We start from the raw sequence: 19,668 nt of genomic DNA on the forward strand, positions 1-19,668 counted from the left end.
GTGGTCCACCTGGTTTCATTCCTTTTTTGTAACTTTGTAGCAGTCTGTGACTGAAACGCTTTGCTTGGCCATTTCAGAGGGCATTTTAAGACCCCTGGAGCCACATGTAGGCCAGACCAGGTAAGGATGACAGATTTCCTTCCCTAAAGGACATTAGTGAAGGGTTTTTTACAACAATCGACAATGGTTTCATGGTCATCATTAGACTTTTAATTCCAGATTCTTTTTTAATTGAATTTAAATTCCACCATTTGCCATGGCGTGAATCAAACCCGGGTCCCCAGAGCATTATCCTGGGTCTCTGGATTAATAGTCCAGGGACAATTCCACTACGTCATCACCTCCCCCTCAATTGCAGATCTATGATTTGTAATTTCTGTAGAAGTTCGAAATATGCTTTATATGTTTTATTAGTCTTGTATTTTTGACAGCCTAAATCTACCACTTCCTGTTTTGCTTAACTTACTATTAATTTATATGATGTCTTCACAGTTGCTGCACTAACTGAAAATGGGCATTTAATTCATATGGCTCAAGGGACCAATCAACAGCAGCATAGAGTCCTGCAGCAAATACAACAGGGAGACTTGAAGCATCATCAACTTCAACAGTTACAACAACAACAAATAATTAATAGTCAGGCCCAAAAGGTAGTAATCATCAAGGATTTAAATGCATAATTTTCTAAATGATAAAAAGCTTAATTAATTATTTAAAAACAAAAAACTACTGCGGATGCTGGAAATACAAAACAAAAACAGAATTACCTGGAAAAACTCAGCAGGTCTGGCAGCATCGGCGGAGAAGAAAAGAGCTGACGTTTCGGGTCCACATGACCCTTCGACAGAACTGAAGTATAGTTAGGAGAGGGGTGAAATATAAGCTGGTTTAAGGTGGGGAGCGGGGGGAGAGAAGTTGAGGGTGGGGTGGTTGTAGGGACAAGCAAGCAGTGATAGGAGCAGATAATCAAAAGATGTCACAGACAAAAGGATCAAAGAGGTGTTGAAGGTGGTGATATATAAGAAAAGTGCTAATTAAGAATGGATGGCAGGACACTCAAGGTACAGCTCTAGTGGGGGTGGGGTGGAAAGATTGACAAGGTATTAGTTGTAGATTTAAAAATAATGGAAATAGGTGGGAAAAGAAAAAACTATATAAATTATTGTAAACAAAAACAAAAAAAAATACAAAAGGGAGGGGGGGAGGAAACGGGGTGGGGATGGGGGGAGGGGGAGTTTAAGATCTAAAGTTGTTGAATTCAATATTCAGTCCGGAAGGCTGTAAAGTGCCTAGTCAGAAGATGAGGTGCTGTTCCTCCATTTTGCGTTGGGCTTCACTGGAACATTGCAGCAAGCCAAGGATAGACATGTGGGCAAGAGAGCAGGGTGGAGTGTTAAAATGGCAAGCAACAGGGAGGTTTGGATCTTTCTTGCGGACAGACCGCAGGTGTTCTGCAAAGCGGTCGCCCAGTTTGCGTTTGGTGTCTCCAATGTAGAGGAGACCACATTGGGAGCAACGAATGCAGTAGACTAAGTTAGGGGAAATGCAAGTGAAATGCTGCTTCACTTGAAAGGAGTGTTTGGGCCCTTGGACGGTGAGGAGAGAGGAAGTGAAGGGGCAGGTGTTGCATCTTCTGCGTGGGCATGGGGAGGTGCCATAAGTGGGGGTTGAGGAGTAGGGGGAGATGGAGGAGTGGACCAGGGTGTCCCGGAGGGAACGATCCCTACGGAATGCCACCAGGGGGGGTGAAGGGAAGATGTGTTTGGTGGTGGCATCATACTGGAGTTGGCGGAAATGGCGGAGGATGATCCTTTGAATGCGGAGGCTGGTGGGGTGATAAGTGAGGACAAGGGGGACCCTATCATGTTTCTGGGAGGGAGGAGAAGGCGTGAGGGTGGATGCGCGGGATATGGGCCGGACACGGTTGAGGGCCCTGTCAACGACTGTGGGTGGAAAACCTCGGTTAAGGAAGAAGGAGGACATGTCAGAGGAACTGTTTTTGAAGGTAGTGTCATCAGAACAGATGCGACGGAGGCGAAGGAACTGAGAGAATGGGATGGAGTCCTTACAGGAAGCGGGGTGTGAGGAGCTGTAGTCGAGGTAGCTGTGGGAGTCGGTAGGCTTGTAATGGATATTGGTGGACAGTCTATCATCAGAAATTGAGACAGAGAGGTCAAGGTAGGGAAGAGAAGTGTCAGAGACGGACCATGTGAAAATGATGGAGGGGTGGAGATTGGAAGCAAAATTAATAAATTTTTCCAGGTCCCGACGAGAGCATGAAGCAGCACCGAAGTAATCATCGATGTACCGGAGAAAGAGTTGTGGGAGGGGGCCGGAGTAGGACTGGAACAAGGAATGTTCCACATACCCCATAAAGAGACAGGCATAGCTGGGGCCCATGCGGGTACCCATAGCCACACCTTTTATTTGGAGGAAGTGAGAGGAGTTAAAGGAGAAATTGTTAGTGTGAGAACAAGTTCAGCCAGACGGAGGAGTGTAGTAGTGGATGGGGATTGTTCGGGCCTCTGTTCAAGGAAGAAGCTAAGGGCCCTCAGACCATCCTGGTGGGGGATGGAGGTGTAGAGGGATTGGACATCCATGGTGAAGAGGAAGCAGTTGGGGCCAGGGAACTGGAAATTGTTGATGTGACGTAAGGTGTCAGAGGAATCACGGATGTAGGTGGGAAGGGACTGGACAAGGGAAGAGAGAAGGGAGTCAAGATAACGAGAAATGAGTAAATTAATTATTTGCTTATCACATTCACAGAAATAATTTCCAGGCTACAGCACACTTTAGGAGTACAAATGTTACTGCAGAACAGTGGGACACAGGTTTAGCAAACAATCTAACTCATGTAATCTTGAAAATAGCTGAAAGGATTAAATTTCTACATGCTGAATGTACATTTTCCTGTTCACCTCTTCATTTTCTGGATAGTTTACTCATTCTCCTTTCTTACTTACAAGTGAACACTTGCATCACAAAACACAGGAAAGATGTTTTATTCCTAAGCTACTGAGGAAAGAAACTGAACTTGTGTCCCATTGTTCTATAGTGCCACATATGTTTATTTTCAACATATTGTGCTACAGTCTGCAGTTATTTCTGTAAATCTGGAGTAATTACTGTTCAGAAATGTTGTACAGCATAAGTAACAACTTTCAGTTTACTTTGTAAAACTGTCAGCGATTTTCTTCAAAGTTTAGCTTCGGAGAAATCTGTTGATCTTATGTTAATGGAGAGCATTATCATTCACCAGCCCATGAATAACTGATGTCAAATTTTGACACTAGGTTGACAGTTTGCTTTCTTCAGCCTCAGCATGAGTGGTTCGACTGTAGGTAGATTCAGCAGTAGTTCTGTGTTTAGTACAAGTGTGCACACATGGGAAAAGCTCATTCAGAATGCTCTAAAAGGCAGTTCGAAGTTAAACAGTTTCTGTTGGTTATATAAACCATCTTTTGGGGTTACTCATTATTAAGTCACAATGATCTTATCTTGTATGTCTAATTGTTACATTCTTAATTAAAAATGAGTTTACAACATAAACATGGAATGGTCTGTTCACCACCCCCACAGTTCTGGAGGAATTTGTAGAATGATCATGGAATGACTTGACCGTTAGCACAAAATATGTTCCAAAACATGTACTTTGCTTATCTATCCTAATGTTTCACTGCAGTGCCTAGCATTCTGCATAGTTTGACCCTGAGGTCAAGCCAACAGTTTATTATAGTATGACTCATAGACCATTCATCAACTTATTTTATCCTGACCCAAAGGTCACATCCCTTTGGCTTTATCATGGACTGGCCTGTGGGCTAGTCATCAGCTTCCGAGCCTGTCCAAAAGGTCACTTTAATTCTAATGTTTTTTTTAACTACAGACACTTAAAACTTATATCCACAACTTGGCCAAGCCTGGGTAATCCCATGATGCATCCTGATATGTCTGTTGAATATTATTCATATGACTCTAAGAGGAGCACATATATTTTCTCTGCTGGTGGAAAGCATCTCCCTTGTGCATTATATTTTAAATCCTGCTTCATGAGCGATCTTAAGACTGCCAATCAAGTGATATTAGATATGGTCAGAAATGTGGGTGTGCTTTTATTTTCTTAAGAGTATGACTACTTTTTGTGCCTTATTAAGGCATGATTTGTAATATTTACTTAAGCTCCTGAGTCCATAGTTGTATTTATGGTTTCAGTAAAAGCAGTGATGGTGGCTCTTATGCTCTATACATAAATTATCTTCATACCTTCGACAGTATCCGCAGGCTCTGCAACCATCAAAGCAGCAGCAGTTACAACAGCCACAGTTAATGATACAACCAATGTATTATCAGCAGCAACAAATGCCTCAGTACTCTGCTGTGGTAAGAAACCATTCCTATTTTTTATGGTGAGGGATGTATGTGGGGAGGCAAGAGACACGTGAATCCAACTGGGTAAGTTAAATTATCCTGAGTAACACTGATGCATAGCTATAATATAAGAGAACATACTATTGTTTTAGTTTTATGATTCAATAATCTATTGGCTTTAATACAAAGCAAAGTACTGCAGATGCTAGAAATCTGAAATAAAAACAAGAAGTGCTGGAAATACTCAGCAGGTCAGGCAACATCTGTGAAGAGAGAAACAGAGTTAACATTTCAGGTTGCTGACTTTCCATAAGAGCTCATCATTTGAAACATTAACTTTGTTTCTCTGACAACAGGTGCTGCCTGAATTGAGTATTTCTAGCATTTCTTATTTTCATTCTGTTTGCTTTATTGGTTGGTGCTCTGCATTATTTGGTAACATTAAGCATCAATTCTTTTCCAGCTCCTACATCTCTCTTTCAGCTTCATCCTTGGCTATTTCAATGTTACTCATGTCTCCCTTTATCTATAACTTTACACTTGTCTGCATTAAATTTCATCTGCTATTCTACCTACTTAAGTATTTCTTTCATTTCATCCTGTAATTTCTGATCTGTCTTCTCCAACTCCACCCTCAAACCTAGTTTGGTGCTTTCTGCAAAATTAACCAATTTGCTCTTGGCCTATAATAGTATTATTTTTCAAATAGTTATCCAAATCCCTTTTAAAATAGGTGTTAGTGGCAAAACAATAGTGTTCACTGCTGACCTTTAAGAAAACTGCCCATTAAGAGCTAGTGATCTCAGTGGTGCGGACTTCCGCTTTTCTGACATCAGTTTGAACCTGACATCAAGCTAAGGGGATCTCCAGGCATTTAATAGTGCTGTTGCCATCAAGAACTGTAAACAGCCTGTTACATTGAAGTATTCCCACAGACTGCAAAGCAGAAAATAAAAACCACTGAATGTCTTCACTTTTTAATTTTAAATTTTACAGTTAGTGAAATAAATGAATAAGATTAAGGTAGAAGCTGAAATATCATAAACTAGATATCTAGATATATATATATATATTATATATATTTTAAAACATTTCAAATTTTCTTATGGAAAAATTTAACGTTCAGCAAATATAAAATTACTCTTTCCAGAGCCATTGATGTTGTCTAGCAGTATATCAACTTAGTACATCGTTTAAAAAGTCCAGTTACATCTTATTCAACAAGGCGTAATTTTTTTCAAAGGCTTTTTCCAGCAAGAATAAGACTGGAAATTCTCATTGGTTCCATGATTTCTAATTGGTTGCATCCTGAGGGCATCAACAACATACCATTTGGAGGAGCACAGAATCAATGCAAACAACTACTTCTAATAATCCTCGTGTGAAAAAAAATTCTAACTTTCCCTTTAATTCATGTGATAATTCTCATAATTTTTGTTTCCTTGTACCAATTCAACAGCAGCTTGTATTTATGTGCCTTTAATGTAGTAAAATGTTGCAAGGTTGACGAACAAAATGTAACACTGAACCACTTGAAATGTTAGGACTCCACTAACCTATTGACAAACATTGTATGTTGATTGTTCTAGTTCAGGATGCAGTTGAGAACTAGGCTGAGTGAAATTATGTACTGCAGGAATGACGAGCTGGATGGATAAAAGTGGTTTTTACAAAACTTTACGTCTAAATCTTCATTGTCTCTGCACCCTTCTCGAGCCTTATGTTCACACTTTTTTCATGCTGCCTACACCCTGTCGTGCTCCAACATGAGTGGCAGCATCTACACCCTTCACACCCCTGAAGTATGGAATTATTTTCTGAAAGCCTTGATACATTTCTTCTCAAACTGTGCTTCTTTGACCAAGTCCTTGGTCACCTTTCTGTCTCTTGCAACTTTCATCTGTTTTCCCAGCCTTGTTTTGAAGCTCATTGGGGTTTATTGATATGTTTAAGGTGTGATTAATATTGAGTTATTGACTTTTTTAAAACTGTTGTTTCAAATAAGATAAAATATTGTACTGATTAATGCACTTTTTGTTGGACTATAGCTATATTAAACAAAAGCTTATTAATATTTGTGTTTTATTCCAGCAGGTAGAACAATACCAACATGCTTTTGCACAATCTCAGGCTGCTGTACCCCAGCATCCACACTTCCAGCTCTCTACACATGAATGCCAAACCACTTCAATGGCATTTGTTTCTCCAACCTCCCCAACGTCCCATCAAGCTGCTGGCCATCATAGGATCCAGAGTGATGTCTCATATGGTGTGGCTTTTGTGGTCACTGGCACCAACTCAGTACAGCCTGCTGGAATAATGACAATGGAAACTTCCAATAAATCAGTTAGGTCAGTATTGTAGGAGAAAAAGGGATAAGAGCTGACAAGCACCATCAAGGCATGAGTGTTGGAATATTGCAGTCTAATTTTGCTGTAAAAATGAAAAAGCTATATGCAGTAAGTGTAAATTGCAATTGATAAATCTATAATGTTGTGTCGTCCACTGAATAGAATTGTTTTGAGTTTTTTTTAATCCTGCCGTGCTGTAATACAGCCTTTATTAAAATTTGAAGTTTATTCAAGGCCCGATGTACCTTCTGTTTAATTCCCCCTAACTTCAGCCAGAGGGAGCTAGACTCAAGGACACATAACTGGGCTATCTGTACCTTGCTTGTCCTGCTTTCTACCCTTAATTAACACATTCCTTAGATAATATCACCACCTTCAACACCTCTTTGTCCTTTTGTCTATGACATCTTTTGGCTATCTCCACCTATCACTGGCCCTCTATCCAGCTCTACTCCCCCCCCCCCCCCCCCCCCACCAGCTTTTATTTCACCTCTTTTCTATTTTTACTTAGTTCTGTTGAAGAGTCATACAGACTCGAAACGTTAACTGTATTCCTCTCCGCAGATGCTGCCAGACCTGCTGAGTTTTTCCAGGTATTTTTGTTTTGGATTTCCAGCATCCGCAGTTTTTTGCTTTTAACTGGGTTATGAGCCCTGCTTGACCTCCGAACGAAGGATTGAAACCACCTTCTCCATTATGGACTTTAGGCAACTCTTCCTTAGATTATAATTTCCTGAATATTATAAGGATCCAAGTGAAACTCCTCAGTAAATGTTCTTTGACAACAAGAGCACTGAAGTAGGGACTTGAGAGTCTTTGATACAGAAGTCTAAATGAAACAATTAAAGTTTTAAGCGCACACAAATTTATTCTAATAAGAAAGCATACAATTGTGGTTATACAAAAGGTATAAATCGCAAGATGCATAAATCCCAAAAAGAAAAAATAGCTAGTTTTTATCTCTATAAGAGAATCCTAGGATTAGATTTTACTTGTTACAGATGAAGCATTTCAAAACAAGTAAGGATATCCATCAAATATTAAGGTAACATTACCTTAATCCCCATGTGAGAGATTCGCTAGGTTCAGAACAGGTCTGACGTCAACCTACGAGAATCTTAACAAATTTGAAAAATTTTAGTTTTGGGTTAAGATATTTACATTGAATTTATAATTAATATTATGTAGAAGATGTTCTTTTGATCAATAATAGACCACGCCTAATTAATATCCCATATCGGTGAAAGGACCGCCTGTTATAATGAGGGTGCCCGTTCAATTTCTAAAAAATGTTATTTTGAATTTATTCCTGAAAATTAGACTTCCCACAACTGCTGTGTTGGTCAGTGTTGCTTAGTTAAGGTACAGTGTCCAGATATTAAGATTTGAGGCCTAGCATTCTTTTACCTGATTGCGGTATTAATTATCAGGGATAGCATTGTATGCGTACATGCTAGTGTAATGGCAAAAACCATAGAATTCTGTGTTTTAGGTGTGTGTATGTCCTACCGGTGAATTTGAGTTGTGAAAGGAGTTGACCTTGCTGTTTTTTTAAGCTAGTTTTGTCTCCTGTTAAAATATGTTTTACAGTGAGTTTACCCAAAGTAATTTTTAATCTAATATTTCTGTTTTAATTCCACATTATTTGACCCTTATTTCTTCACACTGCAAAGTTGAAAATTACGTGTTGCCTTCTTGCAACACTATGCTGTCCTACCCCATCTACAATTCAGAAAATTTTTTTAACTCCTATCGCTGACTGGAAAGACGCCAGGAATAGTTACACATGTGCACTAGGCCCAGACTGTGGCCGCCAGTGCATGCACAACTACTCCTGATGCCTTTCTGGTTGGCGGCAGGAGTTTGAATTTTTAAAATGCTTTGCAGCCTCGCACTACATTGGAACCTGCAATGTAAGCATTTCTCATGGAAATTGCAATGTTAAAATTCAATATTACATTTGTATGCTGCCACTGATATCACCAACTGGCATTACAATGGGAATTCTACTGTAGCATTTCATTGTAGCACTGTAGCACATAGAAAAACATAATTTACCATCAACAATTCATCCAGATCTTAATCTATGATGCGATTGCAATCTCAATCAAATTTTAGGTGAGTGCTGCCTCTTTTCATTATCATATCTTTATCATTTACTGAATCCTCAGAAGTATGTTTTGCAGAGGGAACATTTGCTGAACAATAGGTGGACCAAATATAATAATCTGTAATTGATTAAGGACTGCACAGACCTAAAAATGGATACTTGAACTTTAAAAATAAAAACAGAAAATGCTCTAAATACTCAGGTCTGCCATTATCTGTAGTGAGAGATATAGAGTTGACATTTCAAGTGAATATGACTCTTCAGAACTGAAGAAGCGTCATGTTTGACTTGAAACATTAACTCTGTTTCTCTCTCCAAAGATGCTGTCAGACCTGTTGAGTATTTCCAGACTTTCTGTTTTTATTCCAGATTTCCAGCATCAGTATTCTGCTTTTATTGTTTGTTTTAATGCTGCCAGCTGACACTAACACTAAGACTGTAGCTGAGTATGTGCAAGAAGTGCTCCCCCTAATGTTGCAACACAAATAAACACAGCCTTCAGAAAACCATGGGCCTTGGTCCCTGCCTTTCTGGCTAAAATGTTTGTGGCGAGCCTGCCTACAATTTTGATGGCTGTTCTGCATCACTTTAACGCTAGGTGCAGCATTAATTGCTTTAAGGTGAGACTTCTGCCTTTTTCTCAAATTCCAATTGAATGGTCAGCAGCTCTGTAGTCCCAGCAGTTCCAGGCGGGAGTGATGGCCACTGTAGGGACTGCAAGTCCTGATGAAGAGGAGCCTGTTCTCAGAGGTAAGTCCAGAGTATTGCCGAAGCCAGGGTGGCAAGCCTCTGCATGGGGAGGTTGGGGTGCCTGGTTTGAGAGGCCAATGGGAAGGGTAAAGTGGGGAAGTATGACCTTGGGGGAGAACTGCCTACCATGGGCTCAGAGGACCTGTAAAGGAGGTCTCCTCCTCCTCCAACTTGCCCGACATCAGCCCGTGCAGCTAAAGCTGCTGCATGGTATGGGCCTCCCCTTACTGTGGGTAAAACACTGGGGGGTGGATGATACCCTCAAAGGACCAAGGGCAGGCAGGCCGTCCAACGCCTCCCCGGCTCTTCGTAAAATTTGAGACAGGTTGGCGTAAAATTTGAGACAGGTTGGGCGGTCTTCAAACCCGATGATGGGGGTGCGTAAAATCCAGCCCCATATTTCTTTTGGATAAGGAAAGGGAAATTTGTCACACTGCAAACAAAGTCCAGACTGGTTTTATGATTAACAAATATAATTGTCAAGGAAAAAGAGAGATTATAAGTACCATAAAATGCTTCTTATGTAGAATTATTTTAGGACGATATTTTAATTAGAATTTTTACAGGATTTAAAAAAAAAATTCCATCTGTTGAGAGGAATGTAGGTATTGTTAGATGGAAAAAAAATCAAGGTCCACCCATTTTTCCTTCTGCCATCCTGGTAGTCCAATTATACAATCTTGGGGTTATTGTCTAATCATAGCTATCTCCAACAATTCGTCTACGCCAGACTAGACATGAGCTGAGAAAACCTCACTAGTAGAAAGCTTGATTCTAAAGTCCTTTTAAAAAATGCGACACTTTTATTTCATGTCTCAAATTACTGAATACTGTATCCCAAAACATTATTTCCCTCGTGAGACTTTCCATAGATTGAACACATGCTCACTGAAGTAATGCTTCTGCAAATTAATTTTAAATTTGTCATGATCTGTTATCTAGCCCCTTTCATAATCCTAAAGTCGGCATTCATTTTGAATAAAATGTAGACTTGCAAAAACTATTAAGATTTCAACAAGTTGATTAACAAGATATTATTACCTTTATGATTGATTATTAAATACAAAATTTTTTAAGTTTTCAGTATTTTGTTGCATCTTTGCCAGATATAGTATTCACATGAAATATCCAGTATTGTTTTACTTACGATGAAGAGTTAATTTTTTTTCACTTTACAGGCCGACTTCTTTAGAATTGGATGGTGTTCCCAACTATCCTCCACAGAATATCAGTAACCCTCCTGACATGTCTGGATGGAATCCGTTTGGAGAGGACAACTTCTCAAAGCTAACTGAGGAAGAACTTCTTGATAGAGAATTTGACCAGCTCAGATCATGTACAAGTGGTAATGATCCATGCATGTTTTCTTTTTTTCAACCTTCCTTCCACCTGTCCCCACATCTAAAATTGCTGTTCTAAAGTTAAAGTTGATTTAAGTTACAAAGTAATTAACTAACAATAATTATCCAGTGAGTGTACAAAATCACAGATTACAGATTTTAACAGATGGTTTGAATTTCCATTTGAAGTATTGCAAGGAGTAGCTTTAGTGTACAAAGAAAAATGTTTATATAATTGTCATTTAACTATGCTTGAAAGTGACTCAAGTAATCCATAAGTAAAACCTGCTTTGCAGTCTTGAGACAAAGCACCTTGCCTTTATACACTAGTACACTTAAAAACAAAAACATTGTCTATGACTCTTATGAAACTTACAGAATACTGAAAGGCCTGGATAGAGTGGACGTGGGGAAGATGTTTCCATTAATAGGAGAGACTAGGACCCGAGGGCACAGCCTCAGAGTAAAGGGAAGACCTTTTAGAACAGAGATGAGGAGAAACTTCTTTAGCCAGAGGGTGGTGAATCTATGGAATTGATTGCCACAGAAGGCTGTGGAGGCCAGGTCATTGAGTGTATTTAAGACTGAGATAGATAGGTTCTTGATTGGTAAGGTGATCAAAGGTTACGGGGAGAAGGTGGGAGAATGGGGCTGAGAAACTTATCAGCCATGGTTGAATGGCGGAGCAGACTCGATGGGCTGAATAGCCTAATTTCTGCTCCTATGTCTTATGGTCTTATGGACTCTTAAGGGGATGCATTCTGTTTAATGAATACTTAATAATTCTCTGTCCACCTGTTTATCCAGATGGATCAGATTACTAATCCCGAAAAAATTACTATTTTTTCCCACAGGGCCTTCCTTTCAGCTCAGTGCTGTACTGGAGTATTGATATTTCCTGTGCCACATCATGGGCTGAATTTTTCCGTCGGCGAGAAGGGGGCGAGGCCCGCTCGCTGACGCGGGATGATGTCGGGGGGAATCCCCAATGTCATCCTGCCCCATTTAAATCTTCAGGAATGCGGGGGCACAGCATGATCAGCTGTCCGCCCATCGACCTGTCAATGGCCAATTGAGGCCATTGACAGGATAATAAAACAATTAAAGGACCTGCCCGTCCAATCTGAAGGTTGGTGGGCAGGCCTGGAGCCCCAGCGGGCTTCTGAAAAAACATGAAATCTCATCCGACGGGATGAGGTTTCATGTCGGTTTTAAAAAAGTTTATTAAAGTTTTTGTGCAATTTATTAACATGTCCCATCTCATATGACGTTGTCACATGAGGGGGACATGTTAATGATTTTTTTATTTTTCTATTTTTAAAGTTTGAAAACCTTTCACCAATCTCCCTGAAGCAGCACTTTGCCTCAGGGAGATGTGTGCTCTTTCGTGCACATGCGCAAAAGAGCGCACTCTCACATTTGGGGAATCCCCCGCCCGCACAGGAAGCACATAGCGCTTCCCGGCGGATGTCATGCTGGATGGGCCTTAATTGGCCCGCCCATTTAAAATGGCGGTGGGGCCCGTTTCAGCGGCGGCAATTGGCTGCCCGCCCGCCCATCAAGGGCAGAATTCAGCCCCATGAGTGTATTTTGGGAGCAACACCAATGCAGCTCTACCCTTCAGCAAGGCTAAGTGCCAGCAGGAATTTAAAGCACAGCTGCATGTTTGGTTTCCAAGATCATAGAAATGTTACGGCATAGAAGGTGGTCTTTTTGCCCATTGAGGCAATGCTAGCTCTGTCCAAAAGCAATTTAGCTAGTTCCACACCCCAGCACTTCCCTATAACACTGCAACATTTATTTCTGCAGGTGCTTATCCAAATCCCTTTTGAAAACCACAATTAATCCTGTCTCACTCACCCTTTCAGGCAATGCATTCCAGATCATAACCACTCGCTGCGTTTATAAAAAAAAAAAATCCTCACCTGGCCTTTAAAACCAATAATTTTAAATCCCTATCCCCGGCTCTTGAACCTTCCTCCAATGTGAACAGTTTATATTGCTACAATCCCCGTGGAGACCAATAACTTTTTATTTAAAAATTTGCATTCCCAGTGACCAATTAAAAACTTGAAATATTATGCAATTCTTTTGAGACTTTCATTGTTACAAACTAAAATCAACATCAACTGAACATTACTTCGTAGGCAAATAATGCTCTGAACTACAGAAAAGATAACCCTTATTAGTGTCTTAACATGACCGATAATCCCACGTTGCATATATACTTTACAGCGTCCTCTGCACAGAATTGCAGGACACCCAGGTCCCTCTGTACTGCAGCATTCTGCAGTCTCTCTTCACTTAAATATTATTCTGCTTTTCTATTCTTCCTGCCAAATTGAGCAAACTTACATTTTTCTGCATTATACCCCATCTGCCAAATTTTTGCCCATTCACAACTTGCTTTCCTACCTACCTTTGTAACATTATCAAATGTGACTACAATAGAGTCGGTCCCTCCATTCCAGTCATTAATATAGATCGTAAATAGTTAAGGCTCTGGCACTGATCCCTGTGGTACTCCATGTTACAATCGTCTATCCATGCTAATATGTCACTCCCCACACTATAAGCTCTTATAGAATTATTAAAAATTTACGGCGTAGAAAGAGGCCACTTGGCCCATTGTGTCTGCAATGGCCGAAAAACGAATCACCCAGCCTAATCCTGCTTTCCAGCATTTGTTCCATAGCTCTGCAGGTTACAGCACTTAAGGTGCACATCCAGGCACTTTTTAAATGAAATAAGGTTTTATGCCTCTACTACCCTTTCAGGCAGTGAGTTCCAGACCCCCTACCACCTCTGGGTGAAAAACCTTTTCCTCATTGCCCCCTAATCCTTCTACCAATCACTTTAAATCTTTGCCCACTAGTCAGACCTCTCCATTAAGGAAAACAAGCTCTTCCCATCTACTCTGTCAAGGGCCCTCACAATTTTGTACATCTCAATCAAATCTCTCCTCAGCCTTCTCTCTTCCAAGGAGAACAGCCCCAGCCTATCCAATCTTTCGTCATAGCTGCAATTTTCCAGCCCTGGCAACATCCTTGTAAATCCCATCTTTACCCTCTTTCTGTAATGAACATAGAAAGGTTACAGTGTAGAAAGAGGCCATTCAGTCCATCGTATCTGTGCTGGCCAAAAAGAGAAAAAAGAAACTAGTAGCTCATTTTAATCCCACTTCCCAGCACCTGGTCCATAGCCTTACAGGTGACAGCACTTCAGATGCAGATCCAGGTACCTTTTAAATGAGTTGAGCATTTCAGCCTCAACCACCAACTTATGCATTGAATTCCAGACACCCACCACCCTCTGGGTGAAAAGGTTTTTCCTCATGTCTCCTCCAATCCTTCTACCAATCACCTTAAATCAATGCACCCTGGTTATTGACTCCTCAGCTAGGGGAAACAAGCTTTTCCTGTCTACACTATCTAGGACCCTCATAATTTTGAACACCTCAATTAGGTCACCTTTTAGCCTCCTCTGTTCTGAGGAAAACAGCCCTAGCCTATCCGATCTCTCCTCATAGCTGCAATTTTCGAGCCCTGGCAACATTATGTGTCATCATATTGAATTCCTTCTGGAAATCCAAATACACTACATCTATCGTTTCCCCTTTATCTACCCTGTTTGTTACATTCTCAAAGAACTCAAAGAACTCTAATAAGTTTGTCAAACACAATTTCCATTTCCCTCAAGGTGGAGATGGTGGTGTAGTGGTAATGTCTCTGGACTAGTAATGCTGAGGCCCAGGCTAATGCTCGTGGAATTTAAATTCAATCAGTAAATCTGGAATATAAAGCTAGTCTCAGTAATGGTGAAGATGACAACTATCATCAGTTGTTGTAAAAAAACCCATCAGGTTCAGTAATGTACCTTAGGGAAGGAAATCTTCCCCTTTCTGGCCTACATGTGACTCCAAGCCCACAGCAATGTGGCAGATGTTTAATTGCCATCTGAAATGGCCTAGCAAGACACACAGTTCAAGAGCAATTAGGGATGGGCAACAACTACTGGCCCTGCGACACTCATATCCCATGATAGTATTATGATTTTCTAAATATCCTGCTACTTCCTTCTTAATAATGGATTCTAGCATTTTCCCAATGACAGACTTTAGGCTAACTGGCTTTCTGTCTCCCTCCTATCTAGAACAGAGGTGTTACATTTACGAAATCCTCTGTCATAATACTTCTTACCCACTGGATTCAATAATTCATGTTGTTGTTCTTCAAATCCAAATACTACTTTGTCATCAGGGTGTTGACCTTTTAATGCAGTCTTTGAACCCCCCAGTTCAGATTTTAACACTTGATCGCCATTCTCTTTTATATATGCAGGTTTTTAAAGTCCAAGTCTGTAAAGTCTACCAGCCATGCATCCAAACTGTTTTCACCTTGTTTCAATGCTGGATTCCTGATATCTTTGAGAATTTAAATCATGAAAATAATCTTAGGAAATGCAGGTTTAACGTTGTCACCTTCTGAGCAAGCAGTTTGTTCTTCTGTCGAATAAAATGCTCCTGAGCTGCTAAAGTTACATTGATGATCAGATCAAAAAGTCTTGATGGTCTTTTTTAGTCAGTTCATTAATCTTTTAAATTCGTTTTTTGTTTTCTGACTCAGCACAAACTTTGTTCAATTCTTCTCTTGCAAGAGCAAAATTTCATTGTTTTGAAGTTTTGATTTACATCCATGAACATGAATTCTTCCTCATAACGCTATGGTATCCGTAATCGTTAACAGCGGAGTCATACGGTTTTAAAGCACTGCTTTCCTTTGTTCCACCATAAGCTTTGAATGCTGCTGCTGTATGTTTCAACACTTCTGCTTTGGGTCTGCCTACAGGTTAAATTCAGACAACTTTAATTTGTCTCCATCTGCTATTAACTCTTCCTAGTCAGTCTGAAGTTCCAATATACCTTTAAACTCAGTAGGCTGAGCTTTTGATAGTTTGAACACATCTCTGGTTGAAACCTTAATTTCCACAACAGGATTATAGATAGTCATGGATTTTTACCTGTTACTTGATTTCCCCTGTACATTTTCAATTTTGACAGCTTCACTGGAGTTCTCTGACATCATTGGAGTTGACAACACCTTACCTCCAGCAATAACCTAGTTTCCTAGTATAAAACCCACACCTTTAACAGGGAACTTTGATAATTCCCACAACTAAAAAAACTTGAAATTAAACCATATTTTAAGTTAACTTTATGCAATGGAGTGGTTAAACAACCTCCATTAATAGCCTTAATCAATACATTCTTTTATAGTGAAACTTCTGGTGAGAATTTCCCATCACCTACCACCATAAGCAACTGAGCTGACCCTGTATTTCTAAGAATATTAATTGTTTGCCTGCTTTACTGGACAAAAAGGTAGAGACTTCACTCTTGAAGATGTCATTTTTATAATCTTTTACACTCTATGTCTTTTCCAATAATATATACATTTGAAGCTCTTGGTTTGTCACAAGCTCCCCCCTACTCGTACAGTATTCCCTGAAAAGACCCTGTGACTCCCACGAATGCCACAGTTTTACATTTTAATTTCCAACAATCTGCCTTGACATGTCCTCTTATGACAAATAAAAACTAGGTCCCTTGAATCACACTTATCTTCCATACTGTCTTTTTTACTATTTGGAAGAGTATTTTCTTTTAATTTCTGCTATCTTCCTCACTGTAACCAGAATTCTGTTCATTATCAGACCTCTTACCTCAACAGTTTCTCTGTGAGTTTATAAACAAAGGCTTGTTGCTAACATGCTTGTGAGATAACCCTTAGTTGTCTGCCATTACTATAGTGTCCCTTATCTTAGAAATTTTATGGTCTTTTAGGTGGGACCTTATTCCTGAATGGACACTATCTTAAAATTCTTTCATTAGCGTTACTTCTCTAAGGTTTCCAAATCTTGATCAATCTTCATAGCCTATAGCACCTATGGATACCATTTCCTTTTCTCTAGCAAATTGTGCAAAAGTCTGATTCTGTTTCTTCCTTAAAATTCTAAACTGTTGCCTGCAAGCTTCTGGCACTAACTCATAGACATTGAGAACAGCAGTCTTCACTATTGTATTTATTAGATTGTATATCTGAAAGAAACACTTGCCTCATGGACATGCTTTGCAATAAAACTGTCCAACTTCCCTGAGGCCATTGCAACTTGGTAGCAATTTTCTCAAATGCATTTTACCTCCTTCCTCACAATTTAGCCATTCGGTGATTATTCCTTGTCCAATCAAAACCAGGACCTAAATCTGAGTCATTGTCAAATTTTCCTGCCTCTCCCTCTGCATAATCTGACTTTTCTTTGCCGACATCAAATTTCCTCGTTTCCTTTTCTCTCTGGAATTCAAGTTTTCCATTTCAAACATTTACTTTTTCTCTTTGAAGCTCAAGGTTCTCCTGTTTTCTTGCTCTTTTCTAATTAAAGTTTTCGCATTTACCTTTCTTTATTTTTCCTTCCTTTCCCTTTGGAATTCAAGTTTATTCATTTTTCTCTCTCGAATTCAAGTTGCTTCATTTGTATTTGAAGTTTAACTAACTCAACCTATATGCTACTGGGATTACTCTTTTCTTGCTCAAGGTTCAGATGTTGAGCCAATGCTTAAAGAATCTCTGCCTTTTGAGCTACTACAACTTTTAAATCTATTTCCAATTTCTCTGCCACTGCCTTCAAATTAACCTTTGTTAACTGTTGCAAGGCATTCACAGGCCCTCCCTTTCTAAAAGTCCCTGAGCAATGGACGTAGCCATGCCAACTGTTCAATGAATACAACAAAGGTAACTGCAAAAATCTTGTTCGTTCAAACTCTGGCAAATTCCAGTGTGCTCATCCCAGCTTCTGGATTCAGGCACTTCAAGACCCCCCCCCCCAATTCATTCCGATCCCTGTGGAGATTGATAACTTTGAGGAAAAATAAAATTTGAATGACCAGTGACCAACTTGAAGGTATTGCAGGACAATATTTCAAGCTTTAAGCTATTTACTGTAACAAACTAAGTTGAACAACAAATAAACATTATTTTGTAGGCAACTAATACTCTAAACTACTGAAAAGATAACCCAAATTAGTGTCTAAACATGACCGACAACCCTACACTGCACATGTATATTACAGCTCCGTCTCTGCAGAATTGCAGTCTTTACAGGAAACAGTCCCAGATCCCTCCCAGCTTTCAATGGGTTAATTACTCCCTGTTTCGCCGAGTGACAATTGAAGGTCCTTTCCCTCATGTTTGCAGAAATCTCAAACCAACTTCCAGCAGCATGGCTCACCCAATGATTCCTTCTCCCACTCCCGCTAGGATGCATCTAGCAGAGTCTGTAAATTTCCACGGGTTTCATCTCTTTGAGCAAAAAGTATCTTATCACCCGCATTATGTCTGCTAGCCAACAATGAAAACAGCTCTTTCCCTCGCTCCTCTCCTCTGCTCGCTGGCTACTCTCCTCTCCTCTGCTAGCTGGCTCCTCTCCTCTCCTCTGCTCGCTGGCTCCTCTCCTCTCCTCTGCTCGCTGGCTCCTCTCCTCTCCTCTGCTCGCTGGCTCCTCGCCTCTCCTCTGCTCGCTGGCTCCTCTCCTCTGCTCGCTGGCTCCTCTCCTCTCCTCAGCTCGCTGGCTCCTCTCCTCTCCTCTGCTAGCTGGCTCCTCTCCTCTCCTCTGCTCGCTGGCTCCTCTCCTCTCCTCTGCTCGCTGGCTCCTCTCCTCTCCTCAGCTCGCTGGCTCCTCTCCTCTCCTCTGCTCGCTGGCTCCTCTCCTCTCCTCTGCTCGCTGGCTCCTCTCCTCTCCTCTGCTCGCTGGCTCCTCTCCTCTCCTCTGCTCGCTGGCTCCTCTCCTCTCCTCTGCTCGCTGGCTCCTCTCCTCTCCTCTGCTCGCTGGCTCCTCTCCTCTGCTCGCTGGCTCCTCTCCTCTCCTCTGCTTGCTGGCTCCTCTCCTCTCCTCTGCTCGCTGGCTCCTCTCCTCTCCTCTGCTCGCTGGCTCCTCTCCTCTCCTCTGCTCGCTGGCTCCTCTCCTCTCCTCTGCTCGCTGGCTCCTCTCCTCTCCTCTGCTCGCTGGCTCCTCTCCTCTCCTCTGCTCGCTGGCTCCTCTCCTCTCCTCTCCTCTGCTCGCTGGCTCCTCTCCTCTCCTCTCCTCTGCTCGCTGGCTCCTCTCCTCTCCTCTCCTCTGCTCGCTGGCTCCTCTCCTCTGCTCGCTGGCTCCTCTCCTCTCCTCTGCTCACTGGCTCCTCTCCTCTCCTCTGCTCGCTGGCTCCTCTCCTCTCCTCTCCTCGCTGGCTCCTTTCCTCTCCTCTGCTCGCTGGCTCCTCTCCTCTCTTCGCTGGCTCCTCTCCTCTCCTCTGCTCGCTGGCTCCTCTCCTCTCCTCTGCTCGCTGGCTCCTCTCCTCTCCTCTGCTCGCTGGCTCCTCTCCTCTCCTCTGCTCGCTGGCTCCTCTCCTCTCCTCTGCTCGCCGGCTCCTCTCCTCTGCTCGCTGGCTCCTCTCCTCTCCTCTGCTCGCTGGCTCCTCTCTCCTCGCTGGGTCCTTTCCTCTCCTCTCCTCGCTGACTCCATTCCTCTCCTCTCCTCGCTGACTCCATTCCTTTCCTCTCCTCGCTGGATCCTTTCCTCTCCTCTCCTCGCTGGATCCTTTCCTCTCCACTCCTCGCTGGATCCTTTCCTCTCCTCTCCTCGCTGGATCCTTTCCTCTCCTCGTTGGCTCCTTTCCTCTCATCTCCTCGCTGGCTCCTCTACTCTCCTCGCTGGCTCC

At 41.5% G+C, this 19,668-nt stretch overlaps 2 protein-coding genes across 3 annotated transcripts in view; one reads left to right on the top strand and one right to left on the bottom strand.

Moving 5' to 3' along the window:
- Window positions 1–19,668, top strand: part of bmp2k (BMP2 inducible kinase) — a 140,847-nt gene that overhangs the window by 105,580 nt on the left and 15,599 nt on the right. Inside the window, exons 11-14 of one of the 2 annotated variants that reach the window (XM_078543643.1) lie at window positions 493–650; window positions 4,273–4,380; window positions 6,460–6,719; window positions 10,758–10,924. In XM_078543643.1, the coding sequence (XP_078399769.1) occupies window positions 493–650; window positions 4,273–4,380; window positions 6,460–6,719; window positions 10,758–10,924 (693 nt within the window). The remainder of the gene's footprint in view (window positions 1–492; window positions 651–4,272; window positions 4,381–6,459; window positions 6,720–10,757; window positions 10,925–19,668) is intronic. The other variant, XM_078543653.1, reaches the window with a different exon arrangement.
- Window positions 13,880–19,668, bottom strand: part of paqr3a (progestin and adipoQ receptor family member IIIa) — a 49,287-nt gene continuing 43,498 nt past the window's right edge. Inside the window, exon 7 of the mRNA XM_078543703.1 lies at window positions 13,880–13,992. Within this exon, the coding sequence (XP_078399829.1) occupies window positions 13,982–13,992 (11 nt within the window). The 3' untranslated portion in view covers window positions 13,880–13,981. The remainder of the gene's footprint in view (window positions 13,993–19,668) is intronic.

This window comes from Cetorhinus maximus, chromosome 1 (assembly GCF_964194155.1).
Source record: "Cetorhinus maximus chromosome 1, sCetMax3.hap1.1, whole genome shotgun sequence".
In the NCBI taxonomy this organism is placed as follows: domain Eukaryota; kingdom Metazoa; phylum Chordata; class Chondrichthyes; order Lamniformes; family Cetorhinidae; genus Cetorhinus; species Cetorhinus maximus.